The 22,766-nt window shown below is 44.7% G+C and overlaps 1 protein-coding gene across 1 annotated transcript in view; it reads right to left on the reverse strand.

Moving 5' to 3' along the window:
• shank2b (SH3 and multiple ankyrin repeat domains 2b) overlaps positions 1-22,766 on the reverse strand; it is a 680,429-nt gene that overhangs the window by 576,129 nt on the left and 81,534 nt on the right. The window contains exon 6 of the mRNA XM_067994155.1: positions 1,573-1,724. Coding sequence (XP_067850256.1) covers positions 1,573-1,724 — 152 coding nt within the window. The remainder of the gene's footprint in view (positions 1-1,572; positions 1,725-22,766) is intronic.

The raw sequence follows: 22,766 nt of genomic DNA on the forward strand, positions 1-22,766 counted from the left end.
GCTTTCTATGTTTCTAGCTTGTAATGAGCGTGCACTTCTCTCCCGCCATATTGGAGGCTTAGGAGGAGTTTAGCGCCCAAAAAACGGTTGCTGCGTGGCCAAATTTCTCGGTCCTTATTTATAATTCCCAGCATTTAGCAACAGCATTTCACTTTCTACCTTTCAAGTGTTAATTGTTCTCAATTTTCCTCTTTTATTACAGTTCACACTGTAACTGTTCTTTTCCTTAGCATATACCAGTTAACATGTAGTAATTGGCGCTGGGTCAAAATCCTGGAACTCCCTACCTGGCAGCACTGTGGTAGCACCTTCACCACACGGACTGCAGCATGAAGGCAGCCCTTCAAGAACCACCTTCTCAAGGGCAACTAGGGATGGGGCAATAAATGCCGGCCTTGCCAGCGATGCCCACTTCCCGAGAATTAATATAAAACAAAATTACGCGACAATTATTCATCCTTCCATGTGAGCGTAATTACGTATCAATAAAATGAAGCCCAGTAAACACGATTCATGAAAACTCACAACCAGCAAAAGACTGAAACGTGAATAAAACTACTCCATGAACTTCAGGTGGTAGTGATTCCAAGGCTGTAATCTTGTCCTGGGTTCAAAATTATGGTTATAAACCTTCAGTCTCATGGTTTATGATATTATCTGAACTTCCGAGTCAGATTACCAGCTTGGAATGGCTCCCATGTATTATATTCTCTTGCTATGTGCTCATCTTTGTTAGGATTTGGTAAGTTACATCATAGTAAAGTAATATGTTACACTATAGTCAATATATTGCCCTTTAAAATCATCATCTGTCAAACAGAAATTGCACTCTGGTTATGAACTGTGCACAGTTCTCGTCTCTATATTATAAAGAGGCACATTATAAAGCAGATAAGTTATGTTAAACTTGTATAGAACCTTGGTTAGACCACACATGCAGTACTGTGAACAGCTCTGGGCTCCATATTATAAAAAGGACATAGAGACATTAGAGAAGGTGCAAAAAAGATTCACAAGGATGATACCAGAACTGAGAGGATACACTTATCAGGAAAGACTAAACAGGCTGGGGCTCTTTTCTCCAGAAAAGAGAAAGCTGAGGGGTGGCCTGATAGAGGTTCTTTAAAATTCTGAAGGGGTTTGATCGGGTAGATGTGGAGAAGATGTTTCCGCTTGTGGGGGAGACCAAAACTAGGGACCATAAATATAAGATAGTCACCAATAAATCCAATAGGGAATTCAGGAGAAACTTTTTACCCAGAGAGTGGTGAGAATGTGGAACTCGCTACCACAAGGAGTAGTTGAGACGAATGAATAGCATAGATACATTTAAGGGGAAGCGAGATAAACACATGATGGAGAAAGGAATCGAAGGTTATGCTGATAGGGTTAGATGAAGTATGGCAGGAGGAGGCTCGTGTGGTATAAACGCTGGCATAGACCAGTTGGGCTGAATGGCCTGTCTCTGTGCTGTAGAGTCGACATAATTTTTTTTTATGAACCAGCCCACAACAGCTCAGTTTCAAGTTTTGCTCAGGTGGGCCCTCTATAGGACCACCGGTCGCATCTTACCATGAGTGCAGTTTGGTTCCTGGCCCTGGCTGCTTTATGCAGAGGTGTCACGCCATCCTTGGCTCTGAAATCCAGATGCGCACCCCCGTTCCTTAGACCCTTGATCACCTCCACCGGGATGTCCAGCTGAGCCGCTAATGTCAGCGGAGTTTCTGCAGAGATTAAATCACCATAATTTACTCATCACCCTTGCAATGCGCTGAACCCCACATTAAAATGTCTCACACACGCAGGGACTTTCGCCAGCCCATTACTGAAACAGATGGCTGCTTAATTAAGTGATAACATCCATTGGTAAGGACTGAAGGAGGCAATAAATTACTGGCATGCTGGTTATAAGTGCTACGGTCGCAAGCTAATAAATTTAAACTACGTAATCAGACACTTATTCAAAAGGATTTCCATACAACCAGCTGTCATTATTATACTATGCATTACTAAAAATGAGAATATTGGACATGCATTGTGCAGCCCTACTTTCAAATTGATGTGTTTTTTAAATTATAGTGCACCAGTAATACATCTGTAGGCAGAAAAAAATGAATTGAAAAGGACTCTGTTCTCCTTTCTATATACACAAGCTCACACATGCACCAGTTAATTCCCCAATGCTGATGTACATGGTTGGGGGGGGGGGGATCATTTTAACTTTGGGTGAGGGCAGAATATTGATGGTTGTAGCTGCCCGTTATAGACCCTGCTCGATTATCCCTTCCGTTGAAGTAATATTACTGGAATAATTCACCAAAAGTTAAAATTACCTCCAGGGAGTGAGGACCAATTATAGTCTTTACGTGGAGTGGGGTGAGAGGCTGAAGCAGAATTGGACAAGGGCACGCAGACGTAATTCAGTCCACATTTTAAAGTCTCACATTCTGACCGAATTTTTATATAAAAATTTGATGTATTATTATTATTTACAGTAAAATAGTAAAAGGTTAAGGCAATTTGGGAAGCAAAGAAGTCTGCAGTACAGGCCGAGACACTGGACAACTCAAAACTGAGGCACGACACTGGTGGGAGGGTGTAATTACAGGGTGACAGGTTGATATTGGACAGTTCCCATTATAAATGTGGACATAGAAATTTATAATTGAACAAGTCGACACAAATATTTTAACAGGAAGTAAGGGTTTGTAGACAGGATGTGTCTGCAGATGTAAGATTTTTAATGTATTATAGATAATGAAATGGTCTGGTTATTGATTTTTACTTACAGGGACAGTCACGGTGGACTGGGTGTTACTGTGGTTATCGCACTCGTTGCTTTGCTCTGATACAGTGGGTTATCACACGGGAGGGCAATTTTCACACGGCCAAATCAGCGATAACGGGCGGGCTCCAAAAGTGAAAATCGTCCCCAATGTCTTCTTTGCTTTTGGAATCTGGATACGAAACCAGCCCAGACAGGGGGAGCGCCCAAGGCATGGATCTCATGAAGCCAACATCAGTATCATGAGCAACCGAGCCAGAGCTGCCAAGGCCATCAGCTGGAAGACCCAGGTTAAAAAATAAAAAGGGTGGTCCCTGCTGACACCGTTAGCAAATATGGCAGGTTTGCTTCCGTGTTAATGTCGGCTAGGTGAGATCTAAGCATTAGAAGTTAGCTACACTACCACACAACTGAAGCAATATTAAAGCAGATTGAAATACTTCTTTTTTCATGCTTCCTGTAAGGGTTCTCAGTGAAGGAAAGTGTACTTTAGACACGACAGATAAAATAAAAACTAGAAGGCGTAAGGCATCAAAGCTGTGGCAGGGGGTTGGGAACCTGAGCAGGGAGACAGAGGAAAGCGTATCAGGAAGGGACAGAAGGTATGGAGTAAAAGGTAAAGTGTTAAAAAAGGAAAAAGCAGGAACTAAGTGTCACAAAACATATTTGAAAGTTCTTTATCTGAATGCACGTAGCATTCGTAACAAAATGGACGAGTTAACGGCACAAATAACGACGTATGGGTATGATCTTGTGGCCATTACAGAGACATGGCTGCAGGGTGACAACGACTGGGAATTAAATATGCCAGGGTATTTAACAATCAGGAAGGACAGGCAGGAAGGGAGGGGAGGTGGGGTGGCTATGTTACTAAAAGAAGGAATCACTGTAATACAGAGAAATGATATCGGGACAAAGGATCAGGATAATGAAACAGTTTGGGTAGAGATAAGGAAGAATAAGGGAAAAAAACACTAGTGGGCGTAGTATATAGGCCTCCTAATAGTTGCAACTCTGCTGGAAGAAGTATTAATCAGGAAATAGTCGGGGCATGTAATAAGGGAACAGCTATAATAATTAAGGATCCCCTTGGAATGAGTGACCATAACATGGTTACATTCCATATCCAATTAGAGGGTGAGAAGGTTGGTTCTCAAACAAGTGAACTGAGCTTGAATAAAGGAGACTATGATGGTATGAGAGCGGAAATGATTAAAGTGGACTGGGAAAATAGATTAAAGGGTAAGACGGTACATGAGCAGTGGTGTTCATTTAAGGAGTTATTTTACAACTTTCAAAAAATATATATTCCACTGAGGAAAAAAGGGAGTAAAAGAAATGACAGCCATCCATGGCTAACTAAAGAAATTAAGGATAGTATCCGACTAAAAACAAGGACATATAAGGTAGCCAAACTTAGTGGGAGGATAGAAGATTGGGAAGTCTTCAAAAGACAGCAAAAAGTAACTAAAGGATTGATTAAGAAAGGGAAGATAGATTATGAAAATAAATTAGCAAAAAATATAAAAACAGATAGCAAGAGTTTCTACAGTTATATAAAAAGAAAAAGGGTGGCTAAGGCAAACGTTGGTCCCTTAGAGGATGAGACCGGGAAATTAATGGTGGGAAACATGGAGATGGCAAAAATGCTGAACAAATATTTTGTTTCAGTCTTTACGGTAGAGGACACTAAGAATATCCCAACACTGGACAAACAGGGGGCTCTAGTGGGGGAGGAGCTAAATATGATTAAAATCACTAAGGAATTGGTACTCAGTAAATTAATGGGACTCAAGGTGGATAAATCCCCTGGACCTGATGGCTTATATCCTAGGGTCTTGAGGGAAGTGGCAGTAGGGATTGTGGATGCTTTGGTAATAATTTTCCAAAATTCTCTGGACTCAGCAAAGGTCCCGGCAGATTGGAAAACTGCTAATGTAACACCCTTATTTAAAAAGGGTAGTAGGCAGAAGGCTGGAAATTATAGACCAGTTAGCCTAACATCTGTGGTGGGTAAAATTTTGGAGTCTATTATTAAGGAGACAGTAGCGGAACATTTGGATAAACATAATTTAATAGGACAAAGTCAGCATGGCTTTATGAAGGGGAAGTCATGTCTGACAAATTTGCTTGAGTTCTTTGAGGACATAACGTACAAGGTGGATAAAGGGGAACCAGTGGACGTAGTGTATTTAGACTTCCAGAAGGCATTCGACAAGTTGCCACATAAAAGATTATTGCTCAAGATAAAGAATCACTGGATTGGGGGTAATATTCTGGCATGGGTGGAGGATTGGTTATCTAACAGGAAGCAGAGAGTTGGGATAAATGGTTCATTCTCGGACTGGCAACCAGTGGCCAGTGGTGTTCCGCAGGGGTTGGTGCTGGGTCCCCAGCTCTTTACAATCTATATTAACGATTTGAAGGAGGGGACCGAGTGCAACATATCAAAGTTTGCAGATGATACAAAGATGGGAGGGAAAGTAGAGAGTGAGGAGGACATAAAAAACCTACAAGGGGATATAGACAGGCTGGGTGAGTGGGCGGAGATTTGGCAGATGCAATACAATATTGGAAAATGTGAGGTTATGCACTTTGGCAGGAAAAATCAGACAGCAAGTTATTATCTTAATGGCGAGAAACTGGAAAGTACTGCAGTACAAAGGGATCTGGGGGTCCTCGTGCAAGAAAATCAAAAAGTTAGTATGCAGGTGCAGCAGGTGATCAAGAAGGCCAACGGAATGTTGGCGTTTATTGCTAGGGAGATAGAATATAAAAACAGGGAGGTATTGCTGCAGTTATATAAGGTATTGGTGAGACCGCACCTGGAATACTGCATACAGTTTTGGTCTCCATACTTAAGAAAAGACATACTTGCTCTCGAGGCAATACAAAGAAGGTTCACTCGGCTAATCCCGGGGATGAGGGGGCGGACATATGAGGAGAGGTTGAGTAGATTGGGACTCTACTCATTGGAGTTCAGAAGAATGAGAGGCGATCTTATTGAAACATATAAGATTGTGAAGGGGCTTGATCGGGTGGATGCGGTAAGGATGTTCCCAAGGATGGGTGAAACTAGAACTAGGGGGCATAATCTTAGAATAAGGGGCTGCGTTTTCAAAACTGAGATGAGGAGAAACTTCTTCACTCAGAGGGTAGTAGGTCTGTGGAATTTGCTGCCCCAGGAAGCTGTGGAAGCTACATCATTAAATACATTTAAAACAGAAATAGACAGTTTCCTAGAAGTAAAGGGAATTAGGGGTTACGGGGAGCGGGCAGGAAATTGGACATGAATTTAGATTTAAGGTTAGGATCAGATCAGCCATGATCTTATTGAATGGCGGAGCAGGCTCGAGGGGCCGATTGGCCTACTCCTGCTCCTATTTCTTGTGTTCTTATGAAATGAGTTCAGGCAACTATCTACCTACTTTCTAACGGGTGTGAGCCAGCCATACAAACTCTTCCTAATTCATTCTGAAGCGGTGTTAAAATGGCAGTCTCACTCAGAGAAGCCACAAACCTGGTATTTTGATATCAGATATTAGTCCAGAAGTCAACAGATGAAAAGCCATCAAAATAAGTGGGAGTGTAGCATCTCCCTCATCGTTATAGGAGAGGACCTGTTTCCACCATTAAGGGCTTGCTCTATCACATAAAACTCTGACACATACAAAATCTCAGTGGAACCTGAATTGTGTCCGTCAAGCTTCTCTTCCTCTATCCAAGTGTTCAGTCGCTCGTGGTAAGGTCCTAGACTAGCAACCCATAGGTCATGAGTTCAAATCCCAAATTGATCTGAATAAATCTAGTAATTTGTGGGCTATCACCAGAAAAGTGACCAGGAAAACTTCTGGATTGATCTGAAAACCCAACTGGTTCACTAATGTCCTTTAGGATAAGGACCCTGCCACCTTTACTTGGTCTGGCTTACATGCAGTCCCACACTACATGATTAACTCTTGAATGCCTTCTCAACATGCCCTAACTAGCCACCCAGTTGTAAACAATCGCTAAACTTCAACAGGAAGAAAATTGGACAAATCTATTGGCAATGACCCATGCATCATATGGGGAGATTGATGGAATCCCAGCCCAGTCAACTCTTCAAATCAACATCTGGGAACCGATGTCCAGGTTGGGAGAACTGTCCCACAAACTAATCAAGCAACATCCTGATATAGTCAGAGTCATAATCCCAGACTCTTCCACCCATGATTCCTAGAAGGTATAGACATGATGGGTAGTCACTGAAATTCATCCACTGGCATGTAGACCTCTTTGGCAGTGATCGCACATTATTTGGATTTTCATCGACTGGTATGATTTTCCGTTGATGAACTCTATGGGATGCTCCAAAAAGTTTGAAAGATCACATAGATGCAGCTGCTGGTACCATGTACTCTGGGGTTGCCAGATCTTTCAATAAACCATATGTTGGTTATCCTGATGCCACATCCCAGTACTTAATTTAATGTGGTCACTTGTATGTCAAATGGGTGAGTTCTACAATGGGTGAACAATCCGCTCCATCAGATTACCACCCTGGCGATGGAGGCAAAAATCTACCCAATATTTACTTCCCATGGATTATGTACAATGTGCTCATTCTCAAGTAATCAAACATGACAAAGTTTTATGAAGGAAAAGGATGGGTTAAGGACTGGCTCCTCGAGATACTGGTTAAATGGTGCGATCATGGCCAATGACCCCAGCAGAGAATAGGTGCAACTAAATACATGGGTAAACCAGCGACCTCATTGATCAGACATCTGGGTGCTACTGCAATGCTTCAGATGTGTGGACCACATGGTGGGGGGAGGGAGGAAGAAAGTGGTCTTAAAATATGCTCAGAGAAGGTGGGAAAAATTATAACACAATGCAGTATGCTGCATTATATTAATATAGACAGAGGCCTCAGCATGGGGTTCAGTGGGGAACAGCCATAAGCCATGGAAGACCAGGAGGGCAATGATGGGCAACAGGTGACAGGTATGTGAGGGTCTCTCTGCCTGGTTCTTCTCCCAGCCCCAAGAAGCTCTGTGGCTGGCCATTATTAATATCTATAGGACATGTTTTCAGTGACAGAACTTCAAAACATTTTGCTAAAAGCTGAAAATGTTCAAGTTCCTTTATTTTTGGACAACTGACATTTTCTTCAGTGCACAGTAGAAGAATAACAGACTTCGAGATATATTCGAAGCAACAAGACTTTGTTTAGTAGTGCATTTGGTCTTTGCGTATCTTGTCCTATGCATGTTTAAAAGGTTATTATGGTATATTCACTGCTTGTAAGCTTGTTTTCCCTTGAATATAGAAGATTAAAGGGTGATCTCATTGATCAAAGGAGTTGATAGAGAAACTATTCCCTCTGGTGGAGGAGTCCAGAACAAGGGGGCAAAACCCTAGAATTAGAGCCAATCTGTTCAGGGGTGATGTCAGGAAGTACATCTTCAGACAAAGGGTAGTGGAAATCTGGACCTCTCTCCCCCAAAAAGCTGTTGAGGCTGGGGGTCAATTGAAAATTTCAAAACTGAGATTGATAGATTTTTGTTAGGCAAGGGTATTAAGGGTTACAGAACCAAGGCGGGTAAATGGAGTTAAGATACAAATAAGCCATGATCTAATTGAATGGCAGCACAGGCTAGAGAGGCTGAATGGCCTATTCTTTTTTAGGATGTGGGCTTCTTTGTGTCCTTTCTTTAGGTGCCCTGAGCCTAAGTACAACCCTAGCTGAGTAAGTAGAAGTTCTGGGTAGCCACTCAGCTAGCTGGGCAGCTGCACAGAATTCATAAGGCCCTCTACCTTTGTACCTGGGATTTCCTCTGATGTGACAATGAAAGGTGCTTCTGTGACTACATTACGGTGGACTCAGTGGGCTAGATCTTGATTTTGTGCAATAGTGTAAAATGGGTGTTAGCGTGTCAACAATTTTATATCTCTCTATTGAAGTCAATGGAAATAAAAATGGGGAGAGATGTAAACCGGGCTGCCGATTTGCTATTGCCCATTTGACACTATCGCCCAAAGTCCAGATCTACCCCAGAAGCAATGCCGACATTCACTTGCGCTGCTGACAGGAGAGGTTCCCTTGTTTCTTCACACATGCCACTGCTGGAATGCATGCCACTCTTGAGAAGACTCCTGATTCCTCAGAGTGTAGAACAGTGGCCAGCATGGTTTCTATCCCATTTGGCAAGCCAAAGGTAATCCCCAAGTGAGTTGAAGCCAGCCATGATTGCAATGGAGACATCCATCTATCGCACCTTCCACTGCCATGGGCATGGATTATACGGTGGCATGTGACTGCTCAATGTCTTATAACACCCCCTGATAGCAAGCAGGCCCACTGAGGTATGTATCCCAATTCAACTCACAAAGAGGAAATAAAATCAATAACTATTTCTCACCAAAAGAGGAAGGAATTCCCTCTAGTTAAATGTGTACAATGTTGTACGTGGAGTGGCACACTGTAAAACAAATCTAGATTCAGGGTATAGTGTTATTTAAATCCATATATTTAGAGAAGATTTATTCTTCTTTGTGCAGGGAAAATTAGTTTTTTTCTTAAAAACTGAAATTGCACTTACAAGAACCAACTAGTGTGTGTCCTCCAAAGTCTAAATTGATCTGGAGTGGAGAAATTTCGATATAAAACAAAGTTCACCCAATTTGGATTTAAGACCTCACCTAATTTTACAGGGCAAATCTGTCCAAAATCATCACAGTGCAACAATTTGGTTTGAAATAAAGGAAAAAATAAATTATACAATCCAAAGCCGAAAATACTGGAAATTTAAAGTAAAAACAGGAGATGCTGGAAGTAGGCAGTAGCTCAGTGAGGACCTAAAAACAGAAAAGACAGGCTGACATTTATGAGGGAACACAGTCAGAATGGAGAACAAAAAAACAACTCGTCACTTTAGGGGAAGATTTACTCTTAGCACCTGAGAATGCGTCAGTAACAATTATTTTTTGATGAAGTCTGTGGAGGGCAACATTTTTGCCCTGTACAATTTCTGAGAGATCAGGCTTGTTAGAACTGACAGTCAACTAAAACTCACCTTCAGCAATGGTGCCCAGTCACTCAAATAATTTGAGGGCTCATTACTGGAAGCACAGATCGTTTACTGAGGACATCCAGCAGATTACTGTACCTGGCACAAGAAACCAGAAAAGTGCCCTTTTTTTGTGGACAAGGGAGCGGGGAAGGCAAGACACTGATAACGAGAGGGTGTGGCGTGCATGGAGGGTGGGTGGGGTGGTGGGATCATGCAGGAAGTGAATGTGATGTCTTTCATCTGTCACACGTGGAAGAATGTACACAAGAAGGTATCCGACCTGAGGAAAGGCACAGCGGCAATACATGTGAATCACCTGGACCAGTCGTATCTGGGTATGAAAGCAGGTTGCGGGTGTTATGCGTGCTTTAACTAGCGGGATGCAAAGTAGAGTCAACCCACATTTACCCAGCAAAACGGTGCAAGTGCAGCGAAGTACAATGTTTCTATTTGGAAAGGCTAACTGGGAGTAATTTTCCACCCTGGGCAGAGTCCATCGCCCTGCCCAATTTCTGGACTCCCCCATTGTCTTTGCGGACACATAGAACCGACAATCACATTCACTCAGACAGCAATTAGATGTTCTGCTGCCAACTTACTTCCAATCCTACTATACTGTGAGTAAGGTCCTAAAAACCATGCTACAGCCAGAACCTCTACTCCAAACTAGCCAGGAAATTACTGTCAGTGCGGACGAGCACTTCCCTGCATTCATACGACATTCGTCTCAGCAGTATTTTAGCACAGGCATTGACCCATTTAAAATAAATAGGATAACTCTATTAAATAACACATTGATCATGTAAAGTCAAGACTGAGTAATATGGGAAGAATAATATGATATGTACGTAAAGTCAAGACTGAGTGGAATCATAGAATGATACAGCACAGAAGGAGGCCATTCGGTCCATCGCATCTGTGCCGACTCTTTGAAAGAGCTTCCCAATTAGTCCCACTCCCCTGCTCTTTCCCCATAGCCCTGCAGATTTTTCCCCTTCCAGTATTTATCCAATTCCCTTTTGAAATTCACTATTGAATCTGCTTCTACCACCCTTTCAGGCAGTGCATTCCAGATCATAACAATTCGCTGCCCAAAAATTCTTTCCTCATGTCGCTCTGGTTCTTTTGCCACTCACCTTAAATCTGTGTCCTCTGGTTACTGACGATCCTGCCACTGGAAATAGTTTCTCCTTATTTACTCTAACAAAACCCTTAATGATTTTAAACACTTTGATCAAATCTCCCCTTAACCTTCTCTGTTCTAAGGAGAATAACCTCAGTTTCTCCAGTCTCTCCACATAAATGAAGTCCCTCATCCCTGGTACCATTCTAGTAAATCTCTTTTGCACCTTCTCTAAGGCCTTGACATGCTTCCTAAAGTGTCATGCCCAGAATTGAACTCAATACTCCAGCTGGGGCCTAAACAGTGTTTTATTAATGTTCAGCATAACTTCCTTGCTTTTGTACTCTCTGCCTCTATTAATAAAGCCCAGGGTCCCATATGCCTTTTTAACAGCCTTCACAACTTGTCCTGCCACCTTCAAAGATTTGTGTACATACACCCTCAGGTCTCTCTGTTCCTGCACTCCCTTTAAAATTGTACCATTTTGTTTATATTGCCTCTCCTCATTCTTCCTACCAAAAGGAATCACTTCACACTTCTCTGCGTTAAATTTCATCTGCCATGTTTCTGCTCATTTCACCAGTCTGTCTGTGTCCTCCTGAAGTCTGTATTATCCATCTCGCTGTTTACTACATTTCCAAGTTTCGTGTTATCTGCAATCTTTGAAATTATACCCTGTGTACCCAACTCCAGGTCATTAATACATATCAAACTCCGACTCCTGGGGAGCGCCACTGCACCCTTCCCTCCAGTCTGAAAAACAACCGTTCGACAGTACTCTCTGCTTTCTGTCCCTTAGCCATACAGCCACCATCCCTTTAATCCCATGGGCTTCAATTTTGCTAACATGTCTATGATGTGGTACTTTATCAAACACCTTTTGAAAGTCCATATACACAATATCAACCGTACCACCCTCATCAACCCTCTCTGTTACTTCATCAAAGAATCCCAGGTCTACATGTTAACGGCACAAGTGAATACACTTTAATGCACATTTAGTGTGTGTGCTATTGCTTACTCACAGAGTAATGTTTCCCTCTTTTGGTCCATTATTGTAATGCATGTTTCCCTATCCATTTACTTCAAAGCTCGAAGAACTTACTGAAAATCTTTCCCACCCCCTCCCTCCCCACCCTTCGGTGAAGTCAGATTGCAATGAGTAAGTGAACCACCAGGGGCAGTAACATCAGTTGTCACTGCAAAATCCTTAATAATTAAAACTTGCACTTATGCAGCGTAGTAAAAACATCCCAAGGCGCTTAATATACCTCAACAGCTGCAACTGAACCTACTGTTTGCTATAGTTTACTTGGCGGTTGCGGTGGGAGACCGAGAGGGCCCCCCACAGAATTTCAGGACCTGTTTCTTTAACCTTATGAAAGGCTCCAGTGACTTTTCTGCACCAAGTACAAATATAACCAGAACAAATTTTTGGGCCTCAGTCAAAAGCATCGTGAGCTAAAAGGTTCTCTGGATCACTAAAACAAGGTAAACTCCCACAAGCTTAAAACCAACAGCTGCAGCATAAATATTCCTATTACATTATTAAAAGAATCCAGGATGGAAAGAAATGCATAAAATTGAATGCTCTCAGATGATGTTAGGACATTAAAGCTGCAACAAAATATATTAATACAAATACACTTCAACTCCTGCGGTGACTAATTTCCTCACCCGTTTCAACAATCTGGGGTCTATTTTCAATGCTTATGCCTGGCATTAATGGAGTGGTAACGTCCTTGAAATGGGGTTGATAGCTGGTGATGGGGCCTGCCCTGCCGGGTGTCCAAAGTGACCATGCTTCAGGAGGTACGCCCTTTTTAAAATGTGATCGGCGCCCTATGATGTAAATTGGACTCCCGATTGCCATTTTTGGTTGGAGCAGGCTCAGTGGAATCTAAGAGACCCGCCAAAAGGAAGGAGTCAAATTAATTTTGTGGGCAAAAATGATCTGTGCCGCTGACACCCCCGGATCCCCATCCTCTGCAATCGCGACCCCCCCCCGCTCCGCCCCACCTCCCCGCTTCACAACTTCAGGGTACGGTAGCATAGTGGTTATGTTACTGGGCTAGTAATCCAGAGGCCTGGACTAAAATCCAGAGTCGTGAGTTCAAATCCCGCCACGGCAGCTGGCGAATTTAAATTCAATTAATTAATTTAAAAATTCAATTAATTAAATAAAAATCTGGAATTAAAATACTAGTATCAGTAATGATGACCATGAAACTACCGGATTGTCGTAAAAACCCATCTGGTTCACTAATGTCCTTTAGGGAAAGAAACCTGCCGTCCTTACCCGGTCTGGCCTACATGTGACTCCAGACCCACAGCAATGTGGTTGATTCTTAATTGCCCTCTGAAGTGGCTTAGCAAGCCACTCAGTTGTAAAATCTCGCTACGAAAAGTCATAATAAGAATAAAACCGGACGGACCACCCGGCATCGGACCACAAGGCACCGGACACGACAACGGCAAAACACCAAGCCCAGTCGACCCTGCAAGGTCCTCCTTAGTAACATCTGGGGACTTGTGCCAAAATTGGGAGAGCTGTCCCACAGACTAATCAAGCAACAGCCTGACATAGCCATACTCACAGAATCATATCTTTCAGCCAACGTCCCAGACTCTTCCATCACCATCCCTGGGTATGTCCTGTCCCACCGGCAGGACAGACCCACCAGAGGTGGCGGTACAGTGATATACAGTCAGGAGGGAGTGGCCCTGGGAGTCCTCAACATTGACTCTGGACCCCATGAAATCTCATGGCATCAGGTCAAACATGGGCAAGGAAACCTCCTGCTGATTACCACCTACCGTCCTCCCTCAGCTGATGAATCAGTCCTCCTCCATGTTGAACACCACTTGGAGGAAGCACTGAGGGTAGCAAGGGCACAGAATGTACTCTGGGTGGGGGACTTCAATGTACATCACCAAGAGTGGCTCGGTAGCACCACTACTGACCGAGCTGGCCGAGTCCTGAAGGACATAGCTGCTAGACTGGGCCTGCGGCAGGTGGTGAGCGAACCAACACGAGGGAAAAACTTACTTGACCTCGTCCTCACCAATCTACCTGTCGCAAATGCATCTGTCCATGACAGTATTGGTAGGAGTGACCACCGCACAGTCCTCGTGGAGATGAAGTCCCGTCTTCGCACTGAGGACACCATCCAACGTGTTGTGTGGCACTACCACCGTGCTAAATGGGATAGATTCAGAATGGATCTAGCAGCTCAAAACTGGGCATCCATGAGGCGCTGTGGGCCATCAGCAGCAGCAGAATTGTATTCCAGCACAATCTGTAACCTCATGGCCCGGCATATTCCTCACTCTACCATTACCAACAAGCCAGGGGATCAACCCTGGTTCAATGAGGAGTGTAGAAGAGCATGCCAGGAGCAGCACCAGGCGTACCTAAAAATGAGGTGCCAACCTGGTGAAGCTACAACTCAGGACTACATGCATGCTAAACAGCGGAAGCAACATGCTATAGACAGAGCTAAGCGATTCCACAACCAACGAATCAGATCAAAGCTCTGCAGTCCTGCCACATCCAGTCATGAATGGTGGTGGACAATTAAACAACTAACGGGAGGAGGAGGCTCTGCAAACATCCCCATTCTCAATGATGGCAGAGTCCAGCACGTGAGTGCAAAAGACAAGGCTGAAGCGTTTGCAACCATCTTCAGCCAGAAGTGCCAAGTGAATGATCCATCTCAGCCTCCTCCCGATAACCCCACCATCACGGAAGCCAGTCTTCGGCCAATTCGATTCACTCCACGTGATATCAAGAAACGGCTGAGTGCACTGGATACAGCAAAGGCTATGGGCCCCGACAACATCCCAGCTGTAGTGCTGAAGACTTGTGCTCCAGAACTAGCTGCCACTCTAGCCAAGCTGTTCCAGTACAGCTACAACACTGGCATCTACCCGACAATGTGGAAAATTGCCCAGTATGTCCTGTCCACAAAAAGCAGGACAAATCCAATCCGGCCAATTACCGCCCCATCAGTCTACTCTCAATCATCAGCAAAGTGATGGAAGGTGTCGTCGACAGTGCTATCAAGCGGCACTTACTCACCAATAACCTGCTCACCGATGCTCAGTTTGGGTTCCGCCAGGACCACTCGGCTCCAGACCTCATTACAGCCTTGGTTCAAACATGGACAAAAGAGCTGAATTCCAGAGGTGAGGTGAGAGTGACTGCCCTTGACATCAAGGCAGCATTTGACTGAGTGTGGCACCAAGGAGCCCTAGTAAAATTGAAGTCAATGGGAATCAGGGGGAAAACTCTCCAGTGACTGGAGTCATACCTAGCACAAAGGAAGATGGTAGTGGTTGTTGGAGGCCAATCATCTCAGCCCCAGGACATTGCTGCAGGAGTTCCTCAGGGCAGTGTCCTAGGCCCAACCATCTTCAGCTGCTTCATCAATGACCTTCCCTCCACCATAAGGTCAGAAATGGGGATGTTCACTGATGACTGCACAGTGTTCAGTTCCATTCGCAACCCCTCAGATAATGAAGCAGTCCGAGCCTGCATGCAGCAAGACCTGGACAACATCCAGGCTTGGGCTCATAAGTGGCAAGTAACATTCGCGCCAGAAAAGTGCCAGGCAATGACCATCTCCAACAAGAGAGAGTCTAACCACCTCCCCTTGACATTCAACGGCATTACCATCGCTGAATCCCCCACCATCAACATCCTGGGGGTCACCATTGACCAGAAACTTAACTGGACCAGCCATATAAATACTGTGGCTACGAGAGCAGGTCAGAGGCTGGGTATTCTGCGGCGAGTGTCTCACCTCCTGACTCCCCAAAGCCTTTCCACCATCTACAAGGCACAAGTCAGGAGTGTGATGGAATACTCTCCACTTGCTTGGATGAGTGCAGCTCCAACAACACTCAAGAAGCTCGACACCATCCAGGACAAAGCAGCCCGCTTGATTGGCACCCCATCCACCACCCTAAACATTCACTCCCTTCGCCACCGGCGCACTGTGGCTGCAGTGTGCACCATCCACATGATGCACTGCAGCAACTCGCCAAGGCTTCTTCGACAGCACCTCCCAAACCCGCGACCTCCAGCACCTAGAAGGACAAGAGCAGCAGGCACATGGGAACAACACCACCTACACGTTCCCCTTCAAGTCACACACCATCCCGACTTGGAAATATATCGCCATTCCTTCATTGTCGCTGGGTCAAAATCCTGGAACTCCCTTCCTAACAGCACTGTGGGAGAACCTTCACCACACGGACTGCAGCGGTTCAAGAAGGCGGCTCACCACCACCTTCTCAAGGGCAATTAGGGATGGGCAATAAATGCCGGCCTCGCCAGCGACGCCCACATCCCATGAACGAATAAAAAAAAACTTGCTGGCAGCTGCACCGGTCCGATCTTCAGGCCTCGATCCAGCGACTGTTTGGCACCCTGCAGCTCGCCTGCTAAATTTAAATGAGGCCAGGGCCTCAAAATGGCAGGGGTCTCTTCGCCGAGGGAACGGGTGGTCGATCAATGCGTTCCAGTCGCCCAAATGTCAAAATCGACCCCCCCCTCTCATGTTCAGACACTAATTGTGTGCATAACCCTCCGAAATATTTTGTTTTGCGGTGGATTAAAATAGCATCTGGCAGAAGTATCAGGGCAGTAATCAGCCACTACAAACCTACACAGTTTACTTTTTTTAAACCGCCAGCAATTCTGCTGGAAATTGTGCCCGGGGTGGTCCACTCCTGCCATTCACAGATTGTGATTTTCCATCCATTAAAATAATCGGGCAGAAAATGGCAGCCCGGATGACGCACAAGCAGAAAACCACTGGCCCACTAATCTCAGGAGAGAGAGTTGGGTCAAAACAATTTCCTAATTAGTGTAACGGCGAGCTTCTTTACAGTGTCACTTTTTAAACTGAAAAACCTAGCTGGAGGGGCAAGGTCCACAGTGCAGGACATCAAAAAAGTTAAAACGAGCAGGAAAGGCGACAAATTAAATCAGAAAGCAGTGGTTAGGTGATGAAGGACGTCAGAGAGAGGGAAGGAACTCCACTGTTTTGATGTCCTGAATGAATTAGAGCAGTGGACAGTGTGATAGGTCTTGATTTCAACACATGGCAGTGTGAGGGGGAGGAAGAGCATGCAGGATGGCCTATTTAAACCACAAAAGGAACAACAACTTGGATTTATATAGCACCTTCCTCTTAGAAAAAATGTCCCAAGGCACTTCCAGGATATCAGTCAACATTTGGTACCACATAAGGAGATTACAGGACAGGTGACGGAAGGCTTGGTCAAATATGTAAGTTTTAAGGAGCATCTTAAAGGATGTGGAGATGCCGGTGATGGACTGGGGTTGACAATTGTAAACAATTTTACAACACCAAGTTATAGTCCAACGATTTTTATTTGAAATCTACAAGCTTTCGGAGGCTTCCTCCTTCCTCAGGTAAATCTTAAAGGAGGAGAGAGGAGAGAAAAGTAGAGAGGCGGAGAGGTTTAGGGAGAGAATTCCAGAGCTTGGGGTCTAGACAGCTGAAGGCACGGCCGCCAATGGTGGAGCGATGAAAATTGGAGATGCACAAGAGACCAGAATTGGAGAAATGCAGAGATCTCAGAGGGTTATGGGTCTGGAGGAGGTTTCAGAGATAGGGAAGGGTGAAGCCATGGAGGGATTTGAACAGGGATTTAAAATTTTAGACATTGCTGGACCAGGAGCCAATGTAAGTCAACAAGCACATCTGTAACCCCAGATCCCTCTGCTCCTCTATCCCATTTAGACTCTTATTATCCAATCAGTATGTGGCCTCCTTATTCTTCCTCCCAAAATGCACCACAAAATGCTTATCTATATTGAAATTCATTTGCCAATTACATGCTCATTCTGTAAGTTTATGAACGTCCTCTTGCATTTTAACACATTCTTCCTTTGTATTATTTACACCCCCCAATTTGGTGTCATCCACATATTTTGAAATTGTACTTCTGATTCCCGGGTCCAAATCGGTGAATGGGATTTGTTGCGAGTTAGGATATGGGCAGAGTTTTGAATGAGCTCAAATTTACAGAGGGTGGAAGATGGGGGGCTAACCAGGACAGTATTGGAATAGTCGAATCTGAAAGTAACAAAGGCACAGACGAGGGTTTCAGCAGCGGATCAGCTGAGGCGGGGCGGAGACGGGGCGATATCACAGAGGTGGAAGTAGGCGGACTCGATGATGGAGCGGATATGGGGTCGGAAACTTATCTCAGGGTCAAATTCTCAGGATTGCGAACAGTCTGGTTCAGCCTCAGACATTGGCCGGGGAGAGGGATGAAGTGGATGGCCAGGGAACGAAGTTTGTGGCAGGGACTGAAGACAATGGCTTTGGTCTTCCCAATATTTAATTGGAGGAAATTTCTGCTCATCCAATATGTCGGGTAAGCAGCGTGACAAATCAGAGGCAGTGGAGAGGTCAAGAGGGTGGTGGTGAGGTAGAGCTGAGTGTCGTCAGCGTACATGTGGAACCTGACGTTATATTTTGGGTGATGTCACTGGATGGAGAAGTAAGGGTGAAGCGATCAATGCATCACTTGGTATGGCACTGAGCCAAACAGACCGGAAAAACCCCAGATTCAATCCCTGTGCTGCATTAGCTGTTCATCGTTTGGACCAAATAGAAAAATCTACAACTGGCCCCAGTGCCCTTAGGAAAGAGGAAAAAAAATATCCTGTTGTGAACAGACTCCCTAGGGAGACTATGGAAGCAGTTAGTGTTGATTCATTCAAATGCAAACGGAAAGATTTCCATCAGAAAATAACGTTTTGGGATACAGTATGAGTAATTTGAGACATGACATGTGGTAAGTGAAGCATGGGAGGGAAAAGGTGACTTTGGACCTATGGTTCCGAAAGCTCTCCACCACTGGGGATTTTCCTCATCTCATGTCTGGGTCTGTTGTAGACTAATTGATCGGGATTGATTGCTATGATTAGTCAACAATTCCATTATCGTTCTATCAAGCAACTATCAGGATGGCAGAAGGTGAACTGGATGGACCTTGGTCCTTTTATGTCGAGCAAATCCTATGTTCTTCCATTCCTGTGCTGGTCCAGTGACTCCAGGTCAGAGAGTCAGTATATATGCTGAGTCTATATCAGACGCAGCACTTAAATGGGTAAACATTACTGTTGGTGATATTATCGTTTAAGTCCTTAATAGACTCACCGCAAATTCCCCTTTTGGTTATTTGAACCAAGACATTAACTCTTTAAAGGGTTAACACATCCATTAAAATAGCTGTCAGAGGAATTTGATACAAGTGCATTCAGCATTTGTGTGATAACATCACCGATAGGCATTTCTACCCTTTAGTGACTAGGCTCATACAGGACAAGCAGTTGGCCTAACAACCCATGGAACTGCACCCTGACTCGAGGAAACTGGGGCAAACCAAAAAATGCTACTCCATTGCTCAGTTGTTATCTGTTCTTCGAATTTGGTCTTAAGCTCTTCCTGACTGAATTATTTACCCAAGCAATTTGTCTTAATTCCAAACACTGCATTAAGCCTTTTGAAAAACTTTTCCCCTTCATTTTTGTCATTCCATCTGGATGTATATACATCAGAATGACTGACGGGAAAGAATTTCTTCATTCTCTTTGTGGAGTCCCAAAAGATATAGTGATTGATGTGAGCAGGTGGATAAAAAGATTATAAGCCTCGAGTCAGATTTCTGCATGTAACACAGGATTTTTCAAATAGATAAGCGTAAAACATTTTTAAAGCTACAAATTACTATTGCAAATATTAACAAGTGAACACTTAATGGGGGTAAGTTTTGTGAGGCTCTGTTCCTACACAGCCTCAGCAGTAGTGCAATCGTAGCCCCAATTTTCGAACTCACATTTGCTGTGGTGGGATTGGAGCCTGGCACAAATTACTCCCAATAGGTTAATATGCCATTCCTCGATCTGCTGTTATAATGAAGGCATTATAGGTGTCATATAGATAGGTGGCAGCAGTGGTTCAGTTGGTAGCACTCTCGCCTCTGAGTCAGAAGGTCGTGGGTTCAACACATTAAGTATTTGTCTGCTGATATCAGCAATAGTCATTTCTAGCCTTTAGAGTTAGGAGTTGTGGATATATATCAGGGATAAGCTGTGATGACTTAGTGGTAGCCCTCTCACCTCTGAGTCAGAAAGTTATAGGTTCAAGTGCCAACACAATGACGTGAGTACATAATCTGAGCAGACACTTCAGCGCAGTACGGAGGGAGTGCTGAATCAGCAAGAGGTGCCGTTTTTCAAAGGCCCTGTCTGCCGGTTCCAAGGGATGTAAAGGAATCCATGGCCCTTTTTTCAAAGTTCTCCCAGTTTTCAGGTCAGTATTCACCTCAGCATCACTTAAAAAAAACAGATTGAGTGGCCATTCATCTCACTGCTGTACGTGGGATCATAGTGTGTGCAAAACAACATTGACTACGCTTTGAAAGTAACTCATTAGGTGTGAAGCACGTTGGTCAATCTCAAGGCGACAAAAGGGACTATATAAATGCACACTTTCCTTCTTTCTTCCCTTCTACTTACTAATCTTTATGTTGTAAATAAGTCCAAAACGTTATCCGCTATTAGTTGGTCGAATAACTTGTGTTTGAAGCATGATTATCATGGGTTTCCTGATAAGTGATGTATTGCCCTACCATTGTGTTATCCCTAGACCATTAGATTGAAAACAGCAAGCTTTTATCCCAAAAGCTTGACAGTACTCTGGTCACTAGGGGACCAGCCTCAACAACTTTAAATTCATGGACCATGGACCAGGAATGGATCCTTTCATTGCTTACAGCTGTCATCTGCTTTTTAAATGTACTTCAAAAACTCCATCTGACCTAAATTTGTGCTTCACCAGTCCTCGAGATGAATGTATTTCTCTATTTCTAGAGACGAGAAAGGTGCCAATAAAATAAAATGCAAATTTCTATTCGAATCGGGAGATAATAACAGTAAAATAACATTTGCCCATTTACAACTGGTGATTTACAGGACACAACAGGCCAGCTATGAACTTTCACCTCAAGTCAGGGCCAGTGTGGTTGGCTGGGGGGTGGGGGGTGGGGGGTGGGGGGTAGATTTTGAGTTTCGGTGCTCTGACCAGACTTAGAGGACTGTGCTCAATTCTGGTCTCCATATTACAAAAGGGATATAGAGGCACTGGAGAAGGTGCAAAAAAGATTTACAAGAATGATACCGGAACTGAGAGGTTATACCTATCAGGAAAGACTGAACAGGTTGGGTCTCTTTTCTCGAGAAAAGAGGCTGAGGGGTGACCTAATAGAGGTCTTTAAAATTATGAATGGATTTGATAGGGTGGGTATAAAGAAGATGCTTCTACTTATGGGGAATCCAAAACTAGGGGTCATAAATACAAGGTAGTCACTAATAATAGAAGGGTATGCTGATAGATTTAGATGAAGTAGGGAGGAGGCTCGTGTGGAGCATAAACGCCAGCATTGACCAGTTGGGCTGATTGGCCTATTTCTGTGCTATAGTTTCGATGTAACTTGAAGTAATAAATCCAGTAAGGAATTCAGGAGAAACTTCTTTACCCAGAGAGTGATGAGAATGTAGTGCAAGGAGTAGTTGAGGCGAGTAGCAATATTGCATTTAAGGGGAAGTGAGATAAGTACACGAGGGAGAAAGGAATAGAAGGTTATGCTGATAGGGTTAGATGATGTCGGGAGGGAGGAGGCTCGTGTGGAGCATAAACGACGGCATAGACCAGTTGGGCCGAATGGCCTGTTTCTGTGCTGTAAATTCGATGTAATTGTATGCAATCGTTGCTGTGAGCATGTATGGGAAATCACACAACATCCTACCCCTGCCATTAACTTTAATGGACAGAAAGTCGTGGGCCGGGAGACACAATTTCCAAACATGCAGTCTGGTCAGACCAGGAGCACTGCAAAAGAAAATCTCCCCCTCCCTTATAAATCTTGCGCTGAGGAAGTAAAAGGGATATTCTGAGGCAAATCATCTTGGACGCTCAAGGATTAAGCGACATGTTTTTTATATTACACCAGAGCCAACAATTTTACAGTATATTATTGTCAGAATCATGGGGCTCAATTTTGAAATGGTGGCGGGTTAGCAGCTGGGGGGAGTGGGAGGGGGGGGCGGTGAGGGGGTGAGGGGGTGAAGGTGCACCTGTCTGACCTGATTGACAGGCTGACTGCTGACAGGAGCTGCAACACCAAGGTGGGGGGTGGGGGAGAGAAAGAGAGAGAGAAATACGTCATCCGGTGCTGGAACAGAGAGTGGAGAACACTGAAGATCGGGAGGGGGGGTGGGGGAAAGAGGGGAAGATCGGGGGGGGGGGGGGGGGAGAGAGAGGCGAAGATCGGGTGGGGGAGAGAGGCGAAGATCGGGAGGGGGAGAGAGGGGAAGATCGGGAGGGGGAGAGAGGGGAAGATCGGGAGGGGAAGATCGGGAGGGGGGGAGAGAGGGGAAGATCGGGAGGGGGGAGAGAGGGGAAGATCGGGAGGGGAAGATCGGGAGGGGGGGAGAGAGGGGAAGATCGGGAGGGGGGAGAGAGGGGAAGATCGGGAGTGGGGGAGAGAGGGGAAGATCGGGATGGGGGTGAGAGGAAGATCGGGATGGGGGGAGAGAGGAAGATCGGGAGGGGGAGAGAGAGAGGAAGATCGGGAGGGGGAGAGAGAGGGGAAGATCGGGAGGGGGAGAGAGGGGAAGATCGGGAGGGGGAGAGAGGGGAAGATCGGGAGGGGGAGAGAGGGGAAGATCGGGAGGGGGAGAGAGGGGAAGATC

This window comes from Heptranchias perlo, chromosome 12 (assembly GCF_035084215.1).
Source record: "Heptranchias perlo isolate sHepPer1 chromosome 12, sHepPer1.hap1, whole genome shotgun sequence".
NCBI classification, from domain to species: domain Eukaryota; kingdom Metazoa; phylum Chordata; class Chondrichthyes; order Hexanchiformes; family Hexanchidae; genus Heptranchias; species Heptranchias perlo.